We start from the raw sequence: 21,929 nt of genomic DNA on the forward strand, positions 1-21,929 counted from the left end.
TCATCAATTATTTTCAGAATTTCAGTTTTGATCGAAAAAGAACCATTCATAGTTTTTGAAAGAAAAATACGAAAAGGATAAAATTATCTGATAGAGAGTGGTAACTAGTAATTTGGAAGCGGTAAGCAAAACTTCCCATTTATAGCCTTAATTAAAGAACACATAAAAAAATTAAATAAAGAAATCTTTTTATTTATTTATTTATTATTGAAATTAACGAAATAAATTCTTACCAAAAAAAAAGAAATTAACGAAATAAATCTATTAAAACTAAAAGTAGGAGTCAATCAACTGGAAATCATCATTTATTACAGTTAGGCAATTATCAATCAGTCTAATGCCGAGTGAAGCTTGAAATGCAAGATAATGTAAGCGACATTTCAACAGATTTCACCTTCATGATCCCAGCGAATTCAATCGGTAACAATTCGGGCTGAGAATTCACCCGACAATGGAAGCGGAGAAAAGGCTTTCGTGGCCTTCTGAAAATGAGGTAATAAACTCTTTCTTCATATCCGTTTCACAATTGATTGAATATATCGATAATGGTGCTTGCTGCATTGTCAATTGTTGTTTGTAATTCTGACAACTGTTTTCTTCTTCTTTTTCTTCTTTTATCCCCAATTTTATTGAATTTTTTAACAGTTGAATGGAGTAAGAAAAATTGTTTCTGCAATGGCTGGGACATGTGTTGAACAAGTTCGAGTAGTAGCTTCTCCGTATCGGATTTGTCCTCTTGGCGCTCACATTGATCACCAGGTTTGTTTATTTGTTCCCCTTTTTACTAGTTTTTGGTTTAAATTTGTTGGTTTTGTGCTCAATTTTGAAGAATGAGCTTGGTCTCAGTGATTTTGTTTCGTTGATAGTAAGACTCCAGTGCTGTTCAGAACTGAATGATGCTTTTTGCAGGGCGGAACTGTTTCAGCTATGACAATTAACAAAGGAATACTTCTGGGATTTGTTCCTTCCGGAAATAATGAGGTAAATCAGAACTCACTAGCGTGCTACTATTTGATAAAGATAGATTTCTGTAGTAAATCTCACTTTGGTTTTGTAAGGATAGAGAGTCCGAAACCTAAACCAACACCTAAACTAACTCTACCTAGGAGACCGAAGCTATACAGAGTCCTAATCTAGGTAGAAATGTATTGTGTAATCCGACTTCCTTATCACCCGCTCAAGCTGTATGTACTGGGCGGGACTGCACTGTAAGTTTGTCTCGAAGCAGTTGGAACCTCCTGCAATGCAGTGGTTTGGTAAAAAAATCTGCTGTCTGATCAACGGTAGAAATGTATCGTAAGACAAGGGCTTTTGAAGGAACTTTATCCCGAACAAAATGAAAATCAATTTTCAAATGTTCGCAGTTAAATAAACTGTACTAAAAAACCAACTTCACGGAGTAACATTTGTATCCAGCTGAGCTCTGACATAGCAGATGCGATCGAACGATATTCTGCCTCGCTGGAGGAACGTGAAACTGTATGTTGATTACGTGATGACCAAGACAGAAGGCATCTGCCTGGAAAAATGACATACCCGCTGGTGGATTTTTGATCATCTTGATCTCCTCCCCTGTCAGCATCAGAAAAACAGTGTAATTTGCGAAGCGGGCCGCCTCCATGCAGTGTCAAATCAAACGAACAACAGAGATAGAAAAATGGTTTTTAAACCTCTAGGTGATACCATGATAGAGATAGATTTCTGTAGTAAATCTCACTTATGTGGTAAGGACAGAGATTTCGAAACCTAAACCAACACCTAAAATAACTCTACCTAGGAGACCGAAGCTATACAGAGTCCTAATCTAGGTAGAAACGAACCATGTAATCCGACTTCCTTATCACTATTTGCCTTTGTTGATATGTATTTCCTATGTTGGAAGGTCGATTCACAACTATGTTAATAATGAATAGGTGGTCTGAGCTGTGAGTTTTTCATTTGTTTTAGAATCCTATGTTGCACGGACACTCCTCTTTAGTAGTGTTTTTATTTTGTCTGTCCGTTTCTGTTTTCGTTTGAAGGCTATGTTTTTGAAATACTTTTCTTTCATTTCCGTGTCTATGCAACATTTGTTTTAGTGGACAATTTTATATTCAGTAGTATGTGGCGCTTTAGAAAGTTGATTACGTTGTAAGCCTTGGAAATGCTCGCATCGAACTCATAAAAGAAATCAACTGGAGCAAATTCTTTTTCTTTGTTCTACTTTTGATCATTTCCAATATATGGCTTTTCTTGTCTGATTGTCCAACCTTTTCCACCATGTAAGAACAAGTCCCTCCAATTTACTAATACCAGCTTGGATTAAAAATAAAGGGTTTTTGTAGAAGCTACCTGACCTGATCCTAACCTATAAGTATGTTGTAAAGAAATGAAGAGAATATTCATAAGAAAAACAAAGAGTTCAAAAGCTCAAGCAAAGTTTTGATTTTGCTGCATAAGCAACCAAGAAAATAATCATTTAAGTTATATATGATGATTTTTCTTGGAAAACATGCCTTTGCCCTATGTAGATATAAGATCGTTAACTGAGTTGTGCATATAAAGTCATAAAAAATGCTTACCAGAATAGCTTAATTACAGATAAAAAACAGACATAAAATTGGAACTGCTATATAGGGCGAATAGTGCTGCACCGGCACGAATAGGGGTATAGCCAGTAATGCTGCTTCTGCTCATCATGGTTTTCCCACTATTATCATCTCGTACAATTCGGTACCATAACTGCTAACCATTTCATTGTCAAAACAATAGCCATATTTCATTACTTTTTCAGTTACATGCATTCCAGTACATATGTGTGCAACCCAGAAGATTCATCTTAATATGAAAAATTCTTCGATGTAACTCTTATTTCAACTATTTATTATTGTTTTTTGGATTTTGATTTTATTATTTTATCGAATGTCCCTTAAAATCTTGGTGAATCTTGGTGTAGGTTATGTTACGCTCAGGACAATTCAGCGGAGAAGTTAGGTTCAGGTATTCATTCTAACAGTCTTTCTTTATTCAAATCCTCTTCTAGCATGATTCTTGACTTTTGTGATTTACATTTCAATGTTGCTCTCCCTCTCTCTCTCACATATTAAATTGAATGGCTTCCTTTTGGAAACTAATGCACTCCTGGAGAGAAACAAACTAATATTTTCAATATTTTTAATAACCTATTGGTTGAAATACGAGTGGTAGTTGATAGTTGATAGTTATTGCTGATTATTTGGCATTTGATTGATGTGGTAAAATTTGTTCCTTATAAAAGGTTGAGATACTAAATGGTATGTTACTTTATATATAACTAATTATGCTTTGTTATAGTTATTTTCTGCATTTCCGTAAATCACATTAAGAAAAACAGCTCACTAAAACCAGCAGAAAGCTAAAACAATGAAATTGGCTTCTCTCTGCTTTTGCAACTGCTTTCCTAGTTTTAATTTTTCACAAAAAAAAAAAAAAAAAAAGAGAAGAAAAAAAAAACAGAAGCAAAGACATCCCCTTCATGTTATACTATTATTTAAAAAAAAAAATGCTATGCCTGTATTTGATAATTACAATTAGGGATAACCTTGTCTAACTAGAAAGGCTTCCTAGAGTATTTTGTGATAAAGTCACCATCTGGAGCTTTGAATAAGTAAGTCTGGTCCAACTGTTTTTATAAATAGGCTAATTGTTGCTCCTAATAATTGTATCAACGAGACAACCACGTTCTATTTGTGAACAAAAATTCTGAGCACTCTACACCTTTAAGACAAAAATTAATGGAGAAAGACAGAAATAGGAGACAAAGAAATTGACTTGCATTTCTCCAAACAAGTCTCAGATTGCAATCAAATCTTACATGCATTTACCTTGCATTCGATGAATAGGAACCTGTTTTATAAATTTATCGCCCTAGCAAGAGTAAAATCCAGCCATTGATTCAGATGGGTGCAATACAGCATGGATTCATGAATTTCTTAACATGTACTTCGTTTTTCTTAAACACATAAATGTTTGGGGAAGTACATAATTTTTTGAGTTTTAGAAACAGCAAAGAAAACTGTTTATGACAATAATAGTCATGCAACAACCTAATATTGTTTTATTTCAATAAAAATAAAGCCACTATCACCTTCAATCATGTAAAAAATCAGAATTGTAATAACAAATCCAAGGTTATACTCGACGATACCTTTTAAATCTTGATCTCTGGCTTAGTATGCTGCTATAAAATTACCAGTGAGTTATGTTATGTCCACTGAATCATTCCACTGAGAAATTCGAGCCAAAAGATCTTGATTAAAATTTATAGAAATTTGTTTGCGAGATGCCTACAAAATAAATTTCAACTACTCAAGCAGATGTTAGGTTACAATTTCATTACTATTCCTTTTAGATGTATCGATTGAATTTATATTTCTTCTAGCAACTCCACCTTAGACTTTAGAAGTATTTGAAAAGCACTTCATATGAGTGATGACAGATGCCTGGCCTAATGTTATCAAGGATTCACCTCATTCAATATGCATATACATAGGGCTGTAGTCGAGCCAAGCCGAGCCGAGCTTTGGACTGCTTATGCTCTGTTCGTCAGAAAATTGACGAGCACGAGTTCAACATCCTGTTCGTGAGCTGCTCACGAGCTGTTCGCGAGCTTGTTCATGAGCTTGTCTCGTGAGTAGCTCGTTAATTCATTTCATGAACTTCGCTTGCGAACAACTGATTAATTATATTGATTTGAAATTTCCATAACACAACTAAATAAATCTACAAAACTACGTTGTTTTACATTTTCCTCCTTCATAGAAATATTATTATTAAAAAAATAATTGAACCAAGCTTGGTCGCAAACGTGTTCATAAACATTATAACCGAGTTTGCTCATGAGCTTGTTCATTAACCTATAATCGAGCCTGCTTGCGAGCTTTAGAGCAAGTTTTGCCATGCTCAAGCTCGGCTCGTTTATAAATCGAGCCGAACACGATCGACCCGAACACCGAGCCGCTCATTAGCGGCTCGGCTCATTTACAGCCCTACATGTACAAATAAAAGAATCGGCCATGATACTGATTTTGCTGGAATTTGGAAATATTATTGCTTTGTGCTTAATATACTGTTCCATACATTTATTTTACAGTGTTGATGAAGTTCAGCATCCCAGACCTATTAGGAAAAAGAGCGAGAGTAATGGAACTGATTCTCCAAAACCACAAGAAGATTCTAACTGGGGACATTTTGCAAGAGGAGCTGTCTATGCACTGCAGAGTAGGGGGAACAGTATTACACAGGTCATAATACTTCTTTGTTCTATAAAACTCCTATTCCAAGAAGGTTGTTTGGAAACTGAAATAATATTCAAATTAATTGTTTGGGTTGTTAATGCATATGGTTCTTGAAAACAATAATATAAAAGAGAGAAAAATAAAAAATAAACAATGTAGCAATTTCATACATGCATTAGGAGCGCAAAAATGTTCAAGTAAATAAGACTTTTTGTACTAAGATAATAATTGTTTTCTAGCCAAATAAAGAGTGAGGCCTAAACCATACGGAGCCCCCTAAAGTTGTCCATTTTGGTCAACTTTGCCCCGAACTTAAGGGACAACCCGTTAGCCACTCTAGCTCCCTGAAAGTGACATAACACCCTTTGTTTTTCCTCAGTCGGAGAAGATGTTGATCACTCGCCTTTCGGCTGACTTCCCATATGCACAGTGCATATGGGAAGTCAACCGAAAGGCGGGTGGTCCTCACGGATCAACATCTTCTCCGATTGAGGAAAGATAAATGGCGTTATGTCACTTTCAGGGAGTTGGAGTGGCTAATTGGTTGTCCCTTAAGTTCGGGGGGCAAAGTGACCAAAATGGACAACTTTATGGGGCTCCGTTGTGGTTTAAGCCAAAGAATGAAGAAACTATGCATGTATAGGACTTTTGGTGGCTTGTTTTATCTCTGGCGTAATTTTGCACATTTCAAATTGGTTGATTATTGTTGTTGTTATAATTACAGGGTATCACTGGTTACATTAGTGGTTCTGAAGGTTTTGATAGTTCGGGCCTTAGTTCTTCTGCTGCTGTAAGTAAATCTGTTAATCCTTTCCTTTATGCTGATACCATGACACTTTCTTTTCACTGGAAAATAACATCAGATTGAGTAAACGAAAAGCAACAATCATTTTGGCAAGTGTATATCTCTTTTCAATTAAAAATCCCATTAAGTGCAGTCTTCCAGCCAAGCTCATTTTATGAATTAAAGACTTAAACAATGCAATTGTTGTCAGACTGTAGCCAGAAAAAGGATTGTGTTAAGGAATTGGAGGTATTGTTGGTATCATTTGGTCAAGGGCGGCTTATATGTTAGTAATTCTATTATGAATGAGTTAAGGATATTTTCACTTAAATTTATATGAATACACTTTATTTATTCATTTATGTACTTGTTAGAGTCATTATTCTACCCAATTCAATTACTATAAGCATTTTTTAATGAAGGTTCGATCTATTTGAGAAGCATATACTCTGCTTTTATCTGTTCTAGTAGCTAATACTCGATTGTATTTCAAATACTGATGAACTTACTGATTGTGGTGTTCTTTCTACAAGATTTTGCATGCGTAAGATAAAGATACTGAGTTTTAATGATTGGTCTGCAATCTAGAGGCATGTTGATTATCCTTGGGACTAATTTGTATCAATACAATTTTGCATGGTTTCTTCAGCCACAAGTAGAGGATGTCGTGTTAGTGACTTTCTGAGTATGTTGTGTTAGTGGCTTTTGTCCTTTTTTTGTTTAATATTTTTATTACGATTTCAAGGCAGTGATGGTTCTGTTTCTACGTTCTCAGAATTTCCGCAACATGTTCTAACAGACAAAGTTACTTTAGCTATTTAATTTTTGGGATAAGGGCCAAATTTGACCTTAACGTTTTCGGTGAAGTGCAGATTTAGCCTAAGGTACGAAATGGCCAAGTTTAACCCTAACGTCTCCAAGCAAGATCAATTTTAGCCCTATGTTACCGAAAATTTGAAAAGTCTGGTTTCAAAGTTATTTAACGGTCACATCGGACCTTCCAAACATCAATTATGTCTAAGATATTTAATGTGTCACTAACACAATTACAAAAAACTTATTAAAATGCTAATAACTAAGCCACATACAAGTTAATCACGAATTTTGTTGTCAATGTGTCTAAAATGTTTACTGTATTACTAATATAGTTAAAAATAACCAACCACAAGCAGTTTATCGACAAATTTGTTTAGAAGACACTTATATAACATTCAAATCAACTTTTTCAAATTTTCAGTAATGTAGGGCTAAAATTGATCTTGTTTGAAAACTTTAAGGTCTGCACCATTTCATAGGTTAGGGCTAAATCTGCACTTCAAAAAGGTTAGGATCAAATTTGATCCTTAGCCCTTAAATTTTTTTTTTTTTTTCCATATCAAGTAATTTCACAGTTTTGGAAGCGGTACTAATTTGCTTAGTTTCATATGGCAGGTTGGAGTTTCTTATCTATTGGCTTTTGAAAATGCAAATAACTTAACTATGTCCCCTACAGAAAATATTGAATATGATCGGTAAGTTGAAATTGAATAAGTGCTTTTACTTCATATTTCTCATATGCATCTCTTTTTAGTGACTCCACCTTGGAGAATGCTAAGAACCTTGACCCCAGTTTGAAAATGCGCCGGCTACTCTGCCCTCTTTTTCTTCTAGTATGTGAATGAATTCCGCTGGAAAGAAAGAAAAAAAGAGAGGACCCTATCAATAAGATGAAATAACCTAATTAGAAACCCTTAGCTATTTGATTATGGCATCTACATGTACTTGTATCAGAATGCATCAGATATTAGACCTTTCTTTATGAGTTCTATATCTGTCTCTTTGAGATGTCCATGGTTTTTCTTGCATATTTGTTTTTCAAACTTTGGAATAGCATCTTCACTTATACGTTTCTGTTCCTGCAACAAAGCAAGTATACAATTTGAGAATTTGTTAATTAGAGATTCTTGTTTTATGAAGTCTCTTGCTTAACTGTTTCTGCAGTGTAATGTGGCTTAGGCAATTTGGAATCACATAATTAGCATAATTCTGAATCATAACTACGGTGGCAGGTTGATAGAAAACGAGTATTTTGGCTTGAGAAATGGCATACTTGATCAATCAGCAATATTACTTTCACGGCATGGCTATCTTACATGCATGAACTGCAAGGTATGAAATAGACGCCTGTGTATTTGATACTATCTTGTATTTGTAGATTGGATCCAATTTTTTTTATTGGCTTATATTTGCTTTATGTGTCATAAGGGTTTGTCATTGTAACAGACAAATAGAGAGGAATGAAATCTGTATTCTTGTATGTTTGATAATGAAGACTTGCAACTTAGGAAGCACCGACACTTTTAGGAGGTTAACGTATGAGTGCCGGACACTCCGAGACTCCGGGGACACTTGGGGACATGCACCCGACACTCCAAAATAAGTGTCCCCTCTTTTTCTTAATATGGGGACACTTTTGAGACACTTCAGGGATACAATCTCTGAGTTATATATATGTAAAAATTTGGCCCGTGTCTCATATTTTTAAAAGGTGCCATTTTCTACTCGTACGATACCCGTGTCGGTGCTTCCTGGCTTGCAACCTACATATACACATTCTGTAGGCTGTACAAGGGAAGTATATAATTCACATTTATGTTGATTTCCTATGAGGGTCACTTGGTGGCATTTATAGCCGGTCCCAAGCCCGGACAAAGGAGGAGGGTTGCGGTAGGTTTGTGGCGACCAGCGTAAAACTTAGCCACATCTTATGATATGAACCAGAATATAAATATCGTGGGGGCGTTCCCTACTCAGCGACGCGCTGCACTTCTTAGACCCGGGTGTAGTGAAAAATATGCAAGGGTTGCTAGGTCGTCGCCCCGAAGCGGCGCGCCACCCCAGGACCTGAGGGTGGTGTCAAATATGCAAGGGTTGCGGGTAAATAAGCTAGTCCACGGTAACGGTAATGGTAGGGGTAGGGGTAATAGGTTACGCTTTGGGACATGGAACATAGGCTCTTTGACAGGAAAATTAGCTAAAATTGTAGATGTTATGAAGAGGGGGAGAATAAATATAATGTGCCTACAAGAAACCAAGTGGGTTGGAGCCAAGGCTAGAGAGATAGCTCCTTGGGGTTATCAACTGTGGTACTCAGGAAAGGATAAGGGTAGAAATGGAGTAGGTATTCTTATTGATAGGGAGTATATTGATGATGTAGTAGCGGTGTCTAGGAAGAGCGATAGAATTATGAGTATTAAGCTTGTGATAGGAGATGAGGTTGTGAATGTCATAAGTGCATATGCGCCACAAATAAGATTAGATGTCTCTATAAGACAAGCTTTTTGGGAGGACTTGGAGGAAGTGGTGCAACAGGTTCCTAGCGATGAAAAGATGGTACTAGGTGGTGATCTCAATGGACACGTAGGGTCTAGGCGAGATGGGTTTGAGAGTGTTCATGGAGGGTATGGTTTTGGAGATAAAAATGAAGCAGGAAATGATATCTTGGAATTCGCATCAGCCTATAACTTGAGTATCATGAACACATGGTTTATGAAAAGAACATCCCACTTAGTGACTTATCGGAGTGGCGGTAATGCGAGCCAAATTGACTTCTTCCTAGTAAGGAGTGCTTGGAGAAAGAGTTATATTGATTGTAAGGTGATCCCTGGTGAGAGTACGACAACCCAACATAGAGTAGTGGTGCTTGACTTTCGAAGTAGGAGATGTATGAGAAAACGAACACCACAAGTGGAGACTAAGATTAAGTGGTGGAAACTGCAAGGGGAGAATCAACAAAAATTTGTGGATGAGATGGCCAAAAAAGATATTTGGACTTGTAATATGGATTTAGATATAGATTCGATATGGACTAAGATGGAGCATAGTATAAGGGAAGTAGCGAAGGAAGTTCTAGGAGAATCTAAAGGTAGCATGCCACCGGGTAAGGACACATCTTGGTGGACAGAAGAAGTACGACAAGCAGTAAAGAGTAAGCGAGAATCCTATAAAATATTAGGGAAGTGCAGGAGTGATGAGAACTACGAAAAGTACAAAGAGGCTAAAAGGGAAATAAAGAAGGTCATACGAGATGCTAGAGCAAAGGTGAATCGGGATCTGTACACAAGATTGGATACGAAGGAAGGGGAAAGAGACATATATAGAATTGCTCGGATGAGAGATAGGAAGACGCGAGATCTCGGAAAAGTTAAATGTGTGAAGGATGTGGACCAAAAAGTCCTAGTTGGAGATAAGGATATCAAGGAACGATGGAGGTCCTATTTTGATAACTTATTTAATGGAGATCGCGGACAAGAGGTTGGAGATATAAGTATCCCTCACGATATGATAAATCGTGAATGCATACGGAGAATTCAAAAGGGTGAAGTCAAAATGGCATTAAATAAGATGAGATTGAAGAAAGCAGTAGGACCTGATGGCATCCCTATTGAGATTTGGAGATGTTTGGGAGAGAGAGGAATCGAATGGTTGACGACGTTCTTCAACAAAATTTGGAGAAACAATAAGATGTCATCCGAATGGAGAAAAAGTATCCTAATCCCGTTGTATAAGAACAAAGGCGATGTCCAAGATTGTGCCAACTATCGAGGAATCAAATCAATGAGTCACACTATGAAACTGTGGGAGCGAGTGATCGAACAAAGGCTAAGGAGGACGGTGAAGATCTCGGAAAACCAGTTTGGCTTTATGCCGGGAAGATCAACTATGGAAGCCATCCATCTAATGAGACAATTAATAGAGCACTATCGAAATAAGAAGAAAGACTTGCATATGGTTTTCATTGACTTGGAGAAGGCATATGATAAGGTACCAAGGGAAGTACTTTGGTGGGCCTTAATAAGGAAAGACATTTCGGGGAAATATGTTGACATCATAAAGGACATGTATGAGGGAGCATGCACGAGTGTACGCACCAGTGTTGGGAAGACTGAAGAGTTCCCTATTACGATTAGAGTGCATTAAGGTTCTGCACTAAGCCCATTTCTTTTTGCCATCGTTATGGATGAACTAACGAGTTCACTTCAAGATGGTATACCATGGTGCATGTTGTTTGCAGATGATATTGTGTTGGTTGATGAGGCGGAAGAAGGCGTGGAGAGGAAGTTGGAACTATGGAGACAAACTTTAGAATCTAAAGGCTTTAGAATCTAAAGGCTATGTAAGTTTAGCGGCGATAGGAGTAGGGAGGCAGGGACAATAACCCTAGATGGGAGAGTTGTTCAGGCATCGGAGTGCTTTCGGTATTTAGGATCTATTATCCAAACGGATGGAGAAGTAGATGGAGATGTTGCTCATAGGATTAAATCTGGTTGGGCGAAGTGGAAGAGTGCTACGAGTTTCCTTTGTGACCCCGGCATGCCAAATAGATTGAAGGGAAATTCTACCGCACGGCAATCAGACCAACACTTTTATATGGTACGGAGTGTTGGGCAGTGAAATACTGTCACACTCATAAGATGTCAGTGGCGGAGATGCGTATGTTGAGATGGATGTGTGGTCATACGAGAAAGGATCGGGTGAGTAATGAAATAATTAGGACAAAAGTAGGGGTTACACCTATTGAGAATAAAATGAGGGAAAACCGACTAAGGTGGTTTGGCCATGTAAGACGAAGAGCGCTTGATACGCCGGTTAGGAGGACTAAAGAGTGGCAAAGGGATGTAGTGGTGAGGGGTAGGGGAAGACCTAAGCAAACTTGGAGGAGCGGGATCGAGAGTGATATGAGTTTATTGGGGATTGAGGAAAATATGGTAGTGGATAGGAAAGAGTGGAGGGAGAGAATTTGTGTCGCTGACACGACTTGATTTCACGGTTTTATATGATGGTTCATGTTAGCCGACCCCGTATCATTTCGGGACTAAGGCTTTGTTGTTGTTGTTGATTTCCTATGATTAAGGTACTGTTTAGGAAAGCTAGTTGTACATTTATGACAGTCATAAAATTAGTATCACATGATTCATGGCTGCTTACTGCTTTAATGATTCTTTTTGAGGTTGTGTTGCTTTAAGTTAAATGACATTCTATTCAACATGTTCCAGCAAAACTACATAAACATTGGATTTGAGCTGTAGCATCAAGAGCTAATTACAAAGTTTGGTTATACACCCTTTTATTCTAGAGTTATGTAAAATTCAACATTTTTGTGATGTGCGAATTTCATAGGGTAGCAATTAGGAGGGGGCAGAAGGGCATTTTAGTATTCATTTTAAGAGTATGGAGATATATGTGTTTATTAAACCTATCTAAAAGGACTAAATATTGTTTCTATGAATATCAGACGGAAAATTATTTGATTTCGTTAGTGTTTATGCATTTTATGGTGTCTCATTGGTCTTGTTTGGCATTTGCAGACCAAGGAACACAAGCTTATACCTCCACCTAACCTGCTGAAATCCTACAAAATATTAGTGGCATTCTCCGGCCTTAGGAATGCTTTAACAAGCAGCCCTGGATACAATCGTAGAGTTGCCGAGTGTCAAGAAGCTGCCAGATTTCTGCTCAAGTATTATCATTATCTTCCCTCAATAACAATTAAATTGCTAATGGATTTTTTTCTAATAGTCTCTACATTTTTTCTAAACGTTGTTGTCGTGTGATCGAGAGGTCACGGGTTCGAATCTTAGGAGCGGCCTCTTGCCAAAAAATTGGCAGGGGAAGTCTTGCCCCCAATACACCCTTGTGGTGGGACCCCTCTCCGGACCCTCGCTTAGCAGGGACGCGTAGTGCACCGGGCCCTTTAGTCTCTACATTTTTTCTGTCTCTCTTGCTTGGCTTATCTTCTTTTTACCATTATGAATTCTTGATTTTTTATGAATTTATTGGATTGCAACCTCTGCCTGGAATTTGCAGAGGCCATTGTGCATTCAATTTCCAAACATAGGCATCTAATTTTGAATAACCAATCTCATTCAATTGTCAATTGAATTTTAATTCTGGATGTGATTGAATGTTTTTCGTTTCGGATCAATGGTGGCATAGATTAAAATAGACTAAACATGATTGTTGAACGTTAGCTTCAGTTAATCTTAATCTGTGTCAAATAAAGTGAGTTAGCATGTTGTGGCAATATCAATAGCAAAAGTACTTCACTAATCAAAGACATAAAATTTGGCCCTTGGTCACTAAATTGTCTAATACCATGCAAAAGAATTTGTCTGTCAAGGGTGCACAGGGCCAAAGTTACAAATTTTACAACTAAGTGGGGCTAAATTGTGTGGTTAAATGCATCATTGGTCACTAAACTTTCATGATTATCTCAAAATTGTCACTCAACTTCAATTTGTCTTTATAAAATCATTCAATTTTGAATTTTGTCTCAATAAAGTCAAAGCCACTCTGGCGACTTCAAGAGCGAAAAGACACCAGAAAAATGGCGTGGATGCCACATTAGTAGTCAACTTTCACTGCTGACCGAAACGACACGTTGCTGACACGTATCAACTAGGTATATTAAAAAATATGGATCAGTTGCTTGGCTTTTTAACACCTATGTGGTTGCCATGTGTCGGCCACGTCATCGATCTTATTTGAGTGTGGCGAACGTGGAAGGCAGGTCATATTTTCGGTGTCTTTTTGCTATTGAAGTCGATGGAGTGACTTTATTGAGACAAAATTCAAAGTTGAATGATTTTATTGAGACAAATTGAAGTTGAATTACCATTTTGAGACAATCATAAAAATTCAGTGACCAATGGTGCATTTAACCCGTAAATTATGTAATCCAATTATGTAAAGCATGATTAGCACATATGCTAACACATCAGCTTTGAAGTTTCCCTTTAAGTTCAGTCCTTATCCCTTGCACATGTTACCATAATCTTGTGAAACATGAGTTCTAAGTTTTATTTTTATTTGGCCTAATACATATGTTGCCCCGGTATTTGACTTAAAACTTCAATTGGCGCCATGAACTCTCAAAAGTTCCAAATGACCCCTTATTTTTGTCCAGTTGCATTCAATAACCCCCTATTTTTTCAATAGAGGATGCAGAAAATTGGAGACATGCTCTGCCACGTGTAAAAAAGAAAATGGTAAATAAACAAATACTTAGGAACTTTTGAAAGTTCATGGGAAAGTTGAAGTTTTTAGGTTATTGAATGCAATTGGACAAAAATAGGGGGTTATTGAATGCAATTGGAGATGAATAGGGGTTTATTGAATGTAATAGGACAAAAATAGGGGGTTATTGAATGTAATTGGACAAGAATAGGAGGGTCATTTGAAACTTTTGGAAGTTCAGGGGGGAAGTTGAAGTTTTTGGGCCAAGTACAGGAGCAACAACAGATGTATTAAGCCTTTTTATTTTCTAATTTTTTTCCTATAACATGTAACTAGTATTTCCATTGGAAAAATTGCAAATAATCAACACGTTTTAATTTTGGTTTACAGCTCTTCTGGAAATGAAAACATGGAGCCTGTTCTCTGCAATGGCAAGTACCTCTCAACTTTATTCTCCATCCTAATCTCATTTTTCTCTGTTTACATGTATCCTAATTTTGATTTATCATTCTCTCTTCAACTGTTTTCTGTGCTCAAACAGTTGATCCAGACTCATATGACAAGTACAAGGTAATTGATTGTCTCTTTTTTGATGTTCATTGTCTTCTGAAAAGATATTTGTGAACTCATGCTTAAAATAGGTCTCTAATATATAAGTAAATGGATGAATCATGCATATCAACATGTCAAAAATAAAAAAGGGATAAATTACCAAAACAGACTCAAAGTTTTTGGAAAAGTATCAATTTAGCCCCAACCTATAAAATAGCACAATCTTAGCCTCAGCGTTTGTGAAATGGTGCAATTATAGCCATGGGTAATAGAACTTGACGCCTCAACATTTGTGAAATGGTACCACTTTAGCCCAAGTTCCGTTGCCGAGGGTTATAATTGCCATTTCACAAAGGTTGAGGCTAAAATGATGCTATTTTTTTTTTTTTTTTACGTTAGGCTAAAATGGTGTTATTTTTGTCCGTTGCGGCTAAATTGACAATACCATACCATGTAGATATTGTCCACTTTGGTCCAAATCGAATCACGGCTTTAGAATGCGTCCACGTGTATTGGAACACACCTTACTTCGTTCCCGCCACCATCGCCATTCTTTAGGGCCGCTTCTTGCTCAAGCCTTCCACCCCGTCGTCAAGATTGGGTCGTTACAAGCCCATCAGCTTCCGCCTGGTTCATTCGTGAATTAACAAATCGTACATGGAGAGTCCTACTCTGATATCAACTGTAATGACATGGCTCAATACCATGTAGATATTGTCCGTTTTGGTCCAAATCCTACTTATTGGGCCTTGTAATTTTAAAACTCATCTACATGTATTAGAAACACACATTTCTAATGTAGCCCTATCACTCCCTACCCATTTCTGATATAGGATTCAGTTCATTTCTGCCTCATCGCCGTCCCTCCTTGCTCAACCTGGCACGGCCCCCTCAAGATCGACGCTCTGTGGGCTACAATGGTTTGGCGATTGTTAAGGAATCAATTGAACTAAAAACTTAAGCTGATAGTTAAGGCCTAAAAATAGTTTTTATTATTATCTCTGACACTCCATTTTACCATGTGTTGAAATTTAATCAACAAATCCAACTTATTAGGGGCTTACAACTTTAAAACACGTCTACATGTATTATAAACACACCTTTTTAATGTAGCCCAATCACTCTCTATCCATTTTCGATATAAGATTCAGTTCATTCCTGCCCCATCGATATCCCTCCTTGCTCAGCTCAGTGCGACCCCCTCAGGACCGGGTCGCTGTGGGCTATAATGATTTGACGATTGTCAAATGAACCAATTGAACCAAAAGGTTAAGCTGGTAATTAGTCTACAAGAATATTTTTATTATTATCTTTAACAACAATGGATCTTAATTTTTATTATTATTCATGTGTTTTGTTTGAGTCTTTTCTTTCTTGTAGAAAGAACACTTTGTTTATTAGTGAAGTAATATCACATTTCATGTATTAATAACTTTTTTCTATTGTATTATTGTTTGACTCTACAGTGCAATTTGGAACCCAATTTAGCCAAAAGAGCAGAACATTTTTTCTCAGAAAATAGAAGAGTCATCAAAGGTTTTAATTAATGCTTTCATTTATTCTAGGCCTATATCGTATGGAGCCCCTAAAATTGTCCATTTTGGTTACTTTGCCCCCCAAACTTAAGAGACAACCCATTAGCCACTCGAACTTGCTAAAAGTGACGTAACCCGCTCCTTATTTGCCTCAATCGGAAAATATTTTGACCCGTGAACCACTCACCTTTCAGTTGATTCCTATATGCAATGTGGCTTTTTCTTTATAAAAATTTTGCAACCTGCCTTTCAGGATGGAGTTTAGAAAGGCTATTACAAAATATGCTCTAAGAAAATGTAAATTTTTTTTGAAGAGAAAAGTGACATTGCATATGGGAAGTCAACCGAAAGGCGAGTGATTAAAATCTTCTCCGATTGAGGAAAAATAAGGGGTGCGTTATGTCACTTTTAGGGAGTTGGAGTGCAAATAGGTTGTCCCTTAAGTTCATGGGCAAATTGACAAAAATGGACAACTTTAGGGGCTCTGTATAGTTTAGGCCTTTATTCTATCAAAACTTGTTCTCACACATCTATCTATGCTTTCTTACTCTGTAATGATTTCAGGACTTGAAGCTTGGACTTGTGGTGACATAGAAGAATTTGGGAAGCTCATATCAGCCTCTGGTTTAAGTTCTATTGAAAACTATGAATGTGGTATGTTACTTGTAACTTCTGGTTTTATGAGTTCTCTGATGTGCTGTCCAGCCATCACATAGGTAGAATAAAGGGATAAGATACAAATTTAACCTCAAACGTTTCTGGAAAAGTACATATATATACATCTAATGTAAGAAATAATAAAATTTGTCCCTAACGTTTTCAACGGGTAAATTGCACAGATGGTCACTGAAGTTTGGGGTCAGTTTCAAAATGGTCAATATACTTCATTTTGTTTCAATGAAGTTTGGGGTCAGTTTCAAAACGGTCACGTTAAAAATGATTTACCCTTACACAGCCATATGACGACAAAAAAATAACAAATATATTTTTTATTTGCTTAGTTCAACTGCAATGCCAGGTTACATGGCAGCCAAAAAAATATATATTTTTTTTTGGTGTCACATGACATACAAATGGTTGCCACATGTTACACGTAAAAGTAAGTTTTTTTCAACGTGGTTGTCATGTTACTATTTTATGATTTTTTCTGTCTAAATTGGTTAGGAATTACTTTATTGAAACAAAATGAAGTTCAATAACTTTTAAAATGACCTCAAACTTCAGTGACTATTGGTACAATTTACCCGTTTTCAAATTAGAGCAATTGTAGGACCAAATAACGGTACATGGAGCAATTTTGGCCCCTTATGCAACAAAACCAATAAAAACGGCACTCTTACCTGGGCCCAAATGGCCAGGCAAGAGAGCACGGGGATATCATCGTGCCCTTGCTGCCGGGAGCCACTTGTCCATCTTTATCTGCAGGGTGCTTATTGCACTCCCAACATAAGAAAGGCTGTGCATTGTTTTATTTTAGTCTAGGCTAAAACGACGTCGTTTTTCCCGAGTAGAGGTTAGGTTTATCTTTTTGCACTCCAATCAGTCAAACACATTCACTCTATCACTGCCTGGGTCCAAAATTATTCCATGTTGAAAACGTTTTTGGACGAAAATTTACCATTTTTTACGTTTACGGTAGGGGTATATCCATAATTCCCCAATATGGTCTGAAGTTCCGAATCTGCCACCAATAATCCTCTTGAAAATGCCTAATTTATAGGTTGCGAGCCACTGAAACAACTGTATGAGATTCTACAGAGAGCACCTGGAGTATTCGGAGCAAGGTTTAGTGGTGCTGGATTCAGAGGATGTTGTGTTGCTTTTGTAGATAGTAAATTAGCAGAAGATGCTGCTTGTTTTGTGAGGGAAGAATACCTCAAGGCTCAGCCAGATTTGGCTAATCAACTAAACCTTGACTCGGCAGTTGTGATTTGTGAAGCTGCTGACTCTGCTTGTTTAGTCTTGCCCTGAAAATTCAATGTAATGTTCATCAACCACTGTTCTCTGCTTATTACATCCATTAATTCTTTTGAATTTCTCATTCCGTTTCTCGGGATTATGTAAAAACATAATTGAGATGAACCAAATGGTTTTTCTATCCCAAAAATTTTCATTTGCAAGTTTTCTTAGGACCGGTTTGGTTCAACTATTCATATACTGTTGCTGTCAGTTGTCTGCTGTTACTATTAGTTGGTAGAAGCTAGCTGATTTTCCTTCGAAATAGCTATCAATAGGGTTGTAAATGAGCCGAGCGGCTTTATTTTCAAGCTTTCTTAGTACCTGTTTGGTTTAACCATCCATATTTGCTATTGCTGTCAGTTGTCTGCTGTTGTTAATTGTTGGCAGAAGTTAGCTGATTTTTCTTCGAAATAGTTATCAAAAGGGTGGTAAATGAGCCAAGCCGCTCATAAGTGGCTTCATTTTCAAGCTTTCTTAGTACCTGTTTGGTTCAACTATTCATATATACTATTGGTGTCACTTGTTCGCTATTGCTAATAGTTGATCGAAGTTAGGGATTTTCCTTCGAAATAGTTATCAATAGGAATGTAAATGAGCCGAGCCGCTCATGAGCGTCTCCACATTCGGCTCGATTTAGAAATGAGCTGAACTTGCGCGCGATTTTGATTTTGAGGCTCGATTTGTAGACTAGTCGAGTTGTCTCGAAAGCTGGCGAGCAGTCAAATGTTTACTCCATCACTGCTTGGGTTCAAAGTTGTTCTACGTGGGAAACGTTGAGGATAAAATTGTACCATTTCTTACATTAGGGGTATATCTATAACGTAGTTGCCAAATATTGTCTGAATTTTAGGTTGCGAGACACTGAAACAACTGTATGAGATTCTTCAGAGAGCACCCGGTGTATTTGGAGCAAGGTTTAGTGGTGCTGGATTCAGAGGATGTTGTGTTGCTTTTGTAGATAGTAATTTAGCAGAAGATGCTGCCTGTTTTGTGAGGGAAGAATATGTCAAGGCTCAGCCAGATTTGGCTAATCAACTAAACCTTGACTCGGCAGTTGTGATTTGTGAAGCTGCTGATTCTGCTCGTTTAGTCTTGCCCTGAAAATTCAATGTAATGTTCATCAATGGACAGTGGAGGACGGAGTGGAGGAAGAGAATTTATGTCGCTGACACGACTTGATTTCACGGTTTCATATGACGGTTCATGTTAGCCGACCCCGAATCATTTCGGGACTAAGGCTTTGTTGTTGTTGTAATGTTCATCAATTACTTCTTTTCTGCTTATTACATTCATTAATTCTTTTGGATTTCTCATTCCGTTTCTCAGGATTATGTAAAACATAATTGAGATGAACCAAGTGGTTTTTCTATCCCAAAATTTCATTTTCAGATGCAAGCCAAAGGAGAAAAAGGAGAGATTAGCGTAACAGTTAGGAAGTGGAAGAAAGAAGAAAAGATGGAGGGAGAACTAAGAGAGGAGATCAGAGGTTATAGACAGAAATAATTAAACTGAGCATGCCCACTTGCGAAGAAGAAGGAAAGATTGGGAGTAGCGGAAATAAAATAACTGTCAAAATACTTTTTAAAACAACAGTTTTATTGAAAGAAATGAGGTTGAGGGGAGAGAGTAAAAGGAAACTAAATGAAAGAGAAATTAAATATTCTTTAAAAATCTATGGAAAAGACATGTAAACCTAACAACTCTAAATTACTGCCACATCAGCATTTAGTCTATAAATTTAGTATATTTTATAGATAGATTAAGCCAATTAAATTTTGAAAACTTCACTAAGGAAAAAGCAGCTTCCCTCTAGGTTTTTTCTTCTTCTTGGCCTTCATTCGCCGCCCCGCACTCCCCCTCCTCCTCCTCCACTAAATCGTCTACCCTCCCATTTCTCCTTCCGCAAAATATCCGTCTTGCCTCAACTGCACTCTCTTCCTCTTCCTCCGACTATTCACAACAAAGTCTGAAGAAACACTAGGAAACTTATAGATCAGCTCGTTGTCTCTCATTCTTTTTCATGTTTTGGAATCCATTTACATTCGAGTTGCTACTATCTAGTTGAGAAATGTCTTCATTCTTCCTCCTCCCGCTGTTTTTTGTTTTTTTTCCTGTTATGCTAGTTGTTTTTCTTTTTGTTTGTGTTAGTTTATTTTAGTTGAATCCTATATATTTTATACGATCTCTGGATCCGTTTGAACTGCGTCTGTTGGTTAAATTTTTTTATTTTGTAACTTTTTCTGTTGTAGCAAGGGCAGAAAATGTATATCTTATCTATAGATCACTTGATTGTAAAAGAATGGACTTACATCGGAAGTTTTAGAATGGTTCAAATGATGAAGATTGGACTACAGTTGCTCTGCTGTGAATCTGGAGTTACGATCAATATATGTTTCAACTGTTGTCTATTTTAGATGTATCTTTAATGGTTTGTTTTGCTTTTTGTAGTCATTTTCTTGCAATTGTGGATCATGTATTAGGCTTAGCCTATATGTATGTGAAGTTTTATTCCTTACTGTTTTCATGCTCTACTGTCAATCTTATTACTCAACAAAATTTTAGCAATCCTATAAAAAAAATTAGATTTATTAGAATCCTATTATAGATATTATAGTGAGTGGTCAAATTTGTTTAGTCATTCACTATGAAATATATTTATTAATTTATTATATTTTAAATTATATACATTTTTTTAAAACATTTTGAACTATAAATTAACCAATAGTCATCAAATCTAATTTAGCATTTTATTCAAAAATTTGGAATAATAAGAAATATTAAAAAAATAAAGACTTAGGTGTTGTTTGATAAAACTGAAAATTAAGTGAAAATTATAAGTGCTAAAATATTGTGCTTTCAATAATATTGTGCTTTTGCTTGATAAAAAAAAACTGAAAATTAAGTGCTGAGAAAATAAATACTGAATTTTAAGTGTTGAATATTATAAGTGCTGAAATAATAAATGATATAAGTGTTTGATAAACATTAAAAATAAGTACTGAATATTAAAATATTAGTTGACAATGTTTAACTTAAAATTTTAAGTTAAATATTTTGACTTATCAAAATAAGTGATATATAGCTTAAGTGAATAATTTAAGTGGTTAATAAAAAATAATTATCAAGCACACTTAAACTAAATAAATGCTTAATCTATTAATTTAAGTGATTTTTGTTGTTATCAAACAAAGCCTTATTCTAGAAAATATTTTTACACATTTAGCTGTTGATAGTCTAAATAATAAGACAAAATAAGACAACTTTAAGAAAATAAAAACTTGTAAACAAAACTAAAAGAATGAAACATTTGACTTGATTGCACACGTTGAATTCAGAAACATTCTTTAATTCTCTCTCTCCTAGCTTTCTCTCAAATTTGGTATTTACGCGTTCCTTGTTTCTTTCTTGATATTCGATAACAACCCAAATTATTCTAGAATGAGGAATAAAGAGAAATTAATAGAAATAATGGCAAACCATTATTCTTTATAAAAGTGGAATTTATGTATGATTAATGTGGAATTAATGATAATTAATGCAGGATTAATCCAGAGGTCTCTAAACCGTTATCAAGGAGAAACCTCCGATTGATGATACTAACAACTCCATTAATACTGAAACTATCAAGAATAACTAAAGTAACATCAAAACCCACATTCAATGACAATAAAAAGGATTAATGCAATTGTTACAGAATTGTATATAAATACCCCAGCTTCTTTTTTTTTTTTTTGAACCTCATACCCAAGCTTCTTGGATTCAAAGGTACACATGATTCTAACCCTACTTTTGTGACTACAGTTTATTCTCTCAAGAATATTACTGACTTGGACATCGGAGTGTCCCCGA

General features: G+C 36.4%; 1 protein-coding gene across 2 annotated transcripts; it reads left to right on the forward strand.

Annotated features, from left to right (window-relative positions):
* The first annotated feature begins 288 nt into the window (after positions 1-288).
* Positions 289-19,370, forward strand: LOC136201310 (galacturonokinase). Of its 2 annotated transcripts, none has more exons than XM_065991955.1 (14): positions 289-493; positions 646-759; positions 910-981; positions 2,936-2,979; positions 5,111-5,261; positions 5,980-6,045; positions 7,471-7,550; positions 8,088-8,187; positions 12,387-12,538; positions 14,425-14,465; positions 14,576-14,604; positions 16,053-16,122; positions 16,686-16,775; positions 18,931-19,370. In XM_065991955.1, the coding sequence occupies exons 1-14, from the start codon at positions 452-454 to the stop codon at positions 19,179-19,181; spliced, it is 1,302 nt and encodes a 433-aa protein (XP_065848027.1). In that variant the 5' UTR covers positions 289-451; the 3' UTR covers positions 19,182-19,370. The 2 variants fall into 2 exon arrangements, with proteins under 2 accessions (XP_065848027.1, XP_065848026.1); XM_065991954.1 differs by lacking the exon at positions 18,931-19,370 and adding an exon at positions 17,842-18,250 and having other exon boundaries at positions 292-493.
* The last annotated feature ends 2,559 nt before the right edge of the window (positions 19,371-21,929 follow it).

The sequence above is a fragment of the Euphorbia lathyris genome, chromosome 7, assembly GCF_963576675.1.
Source record: "Euphorbia lathyris chromosome 7, ddEupLath1.1, whole genome shotgun sequence".
In the NCBI taxonomy this organism is placed as follows: domain Eukaryota; kingdom Viridiplantae; phylum Streptophyta; class Magnoliopsida; order Malpighiales; family Euphorbiaceae; genus Euphorbia; species Euphorbia lathyris.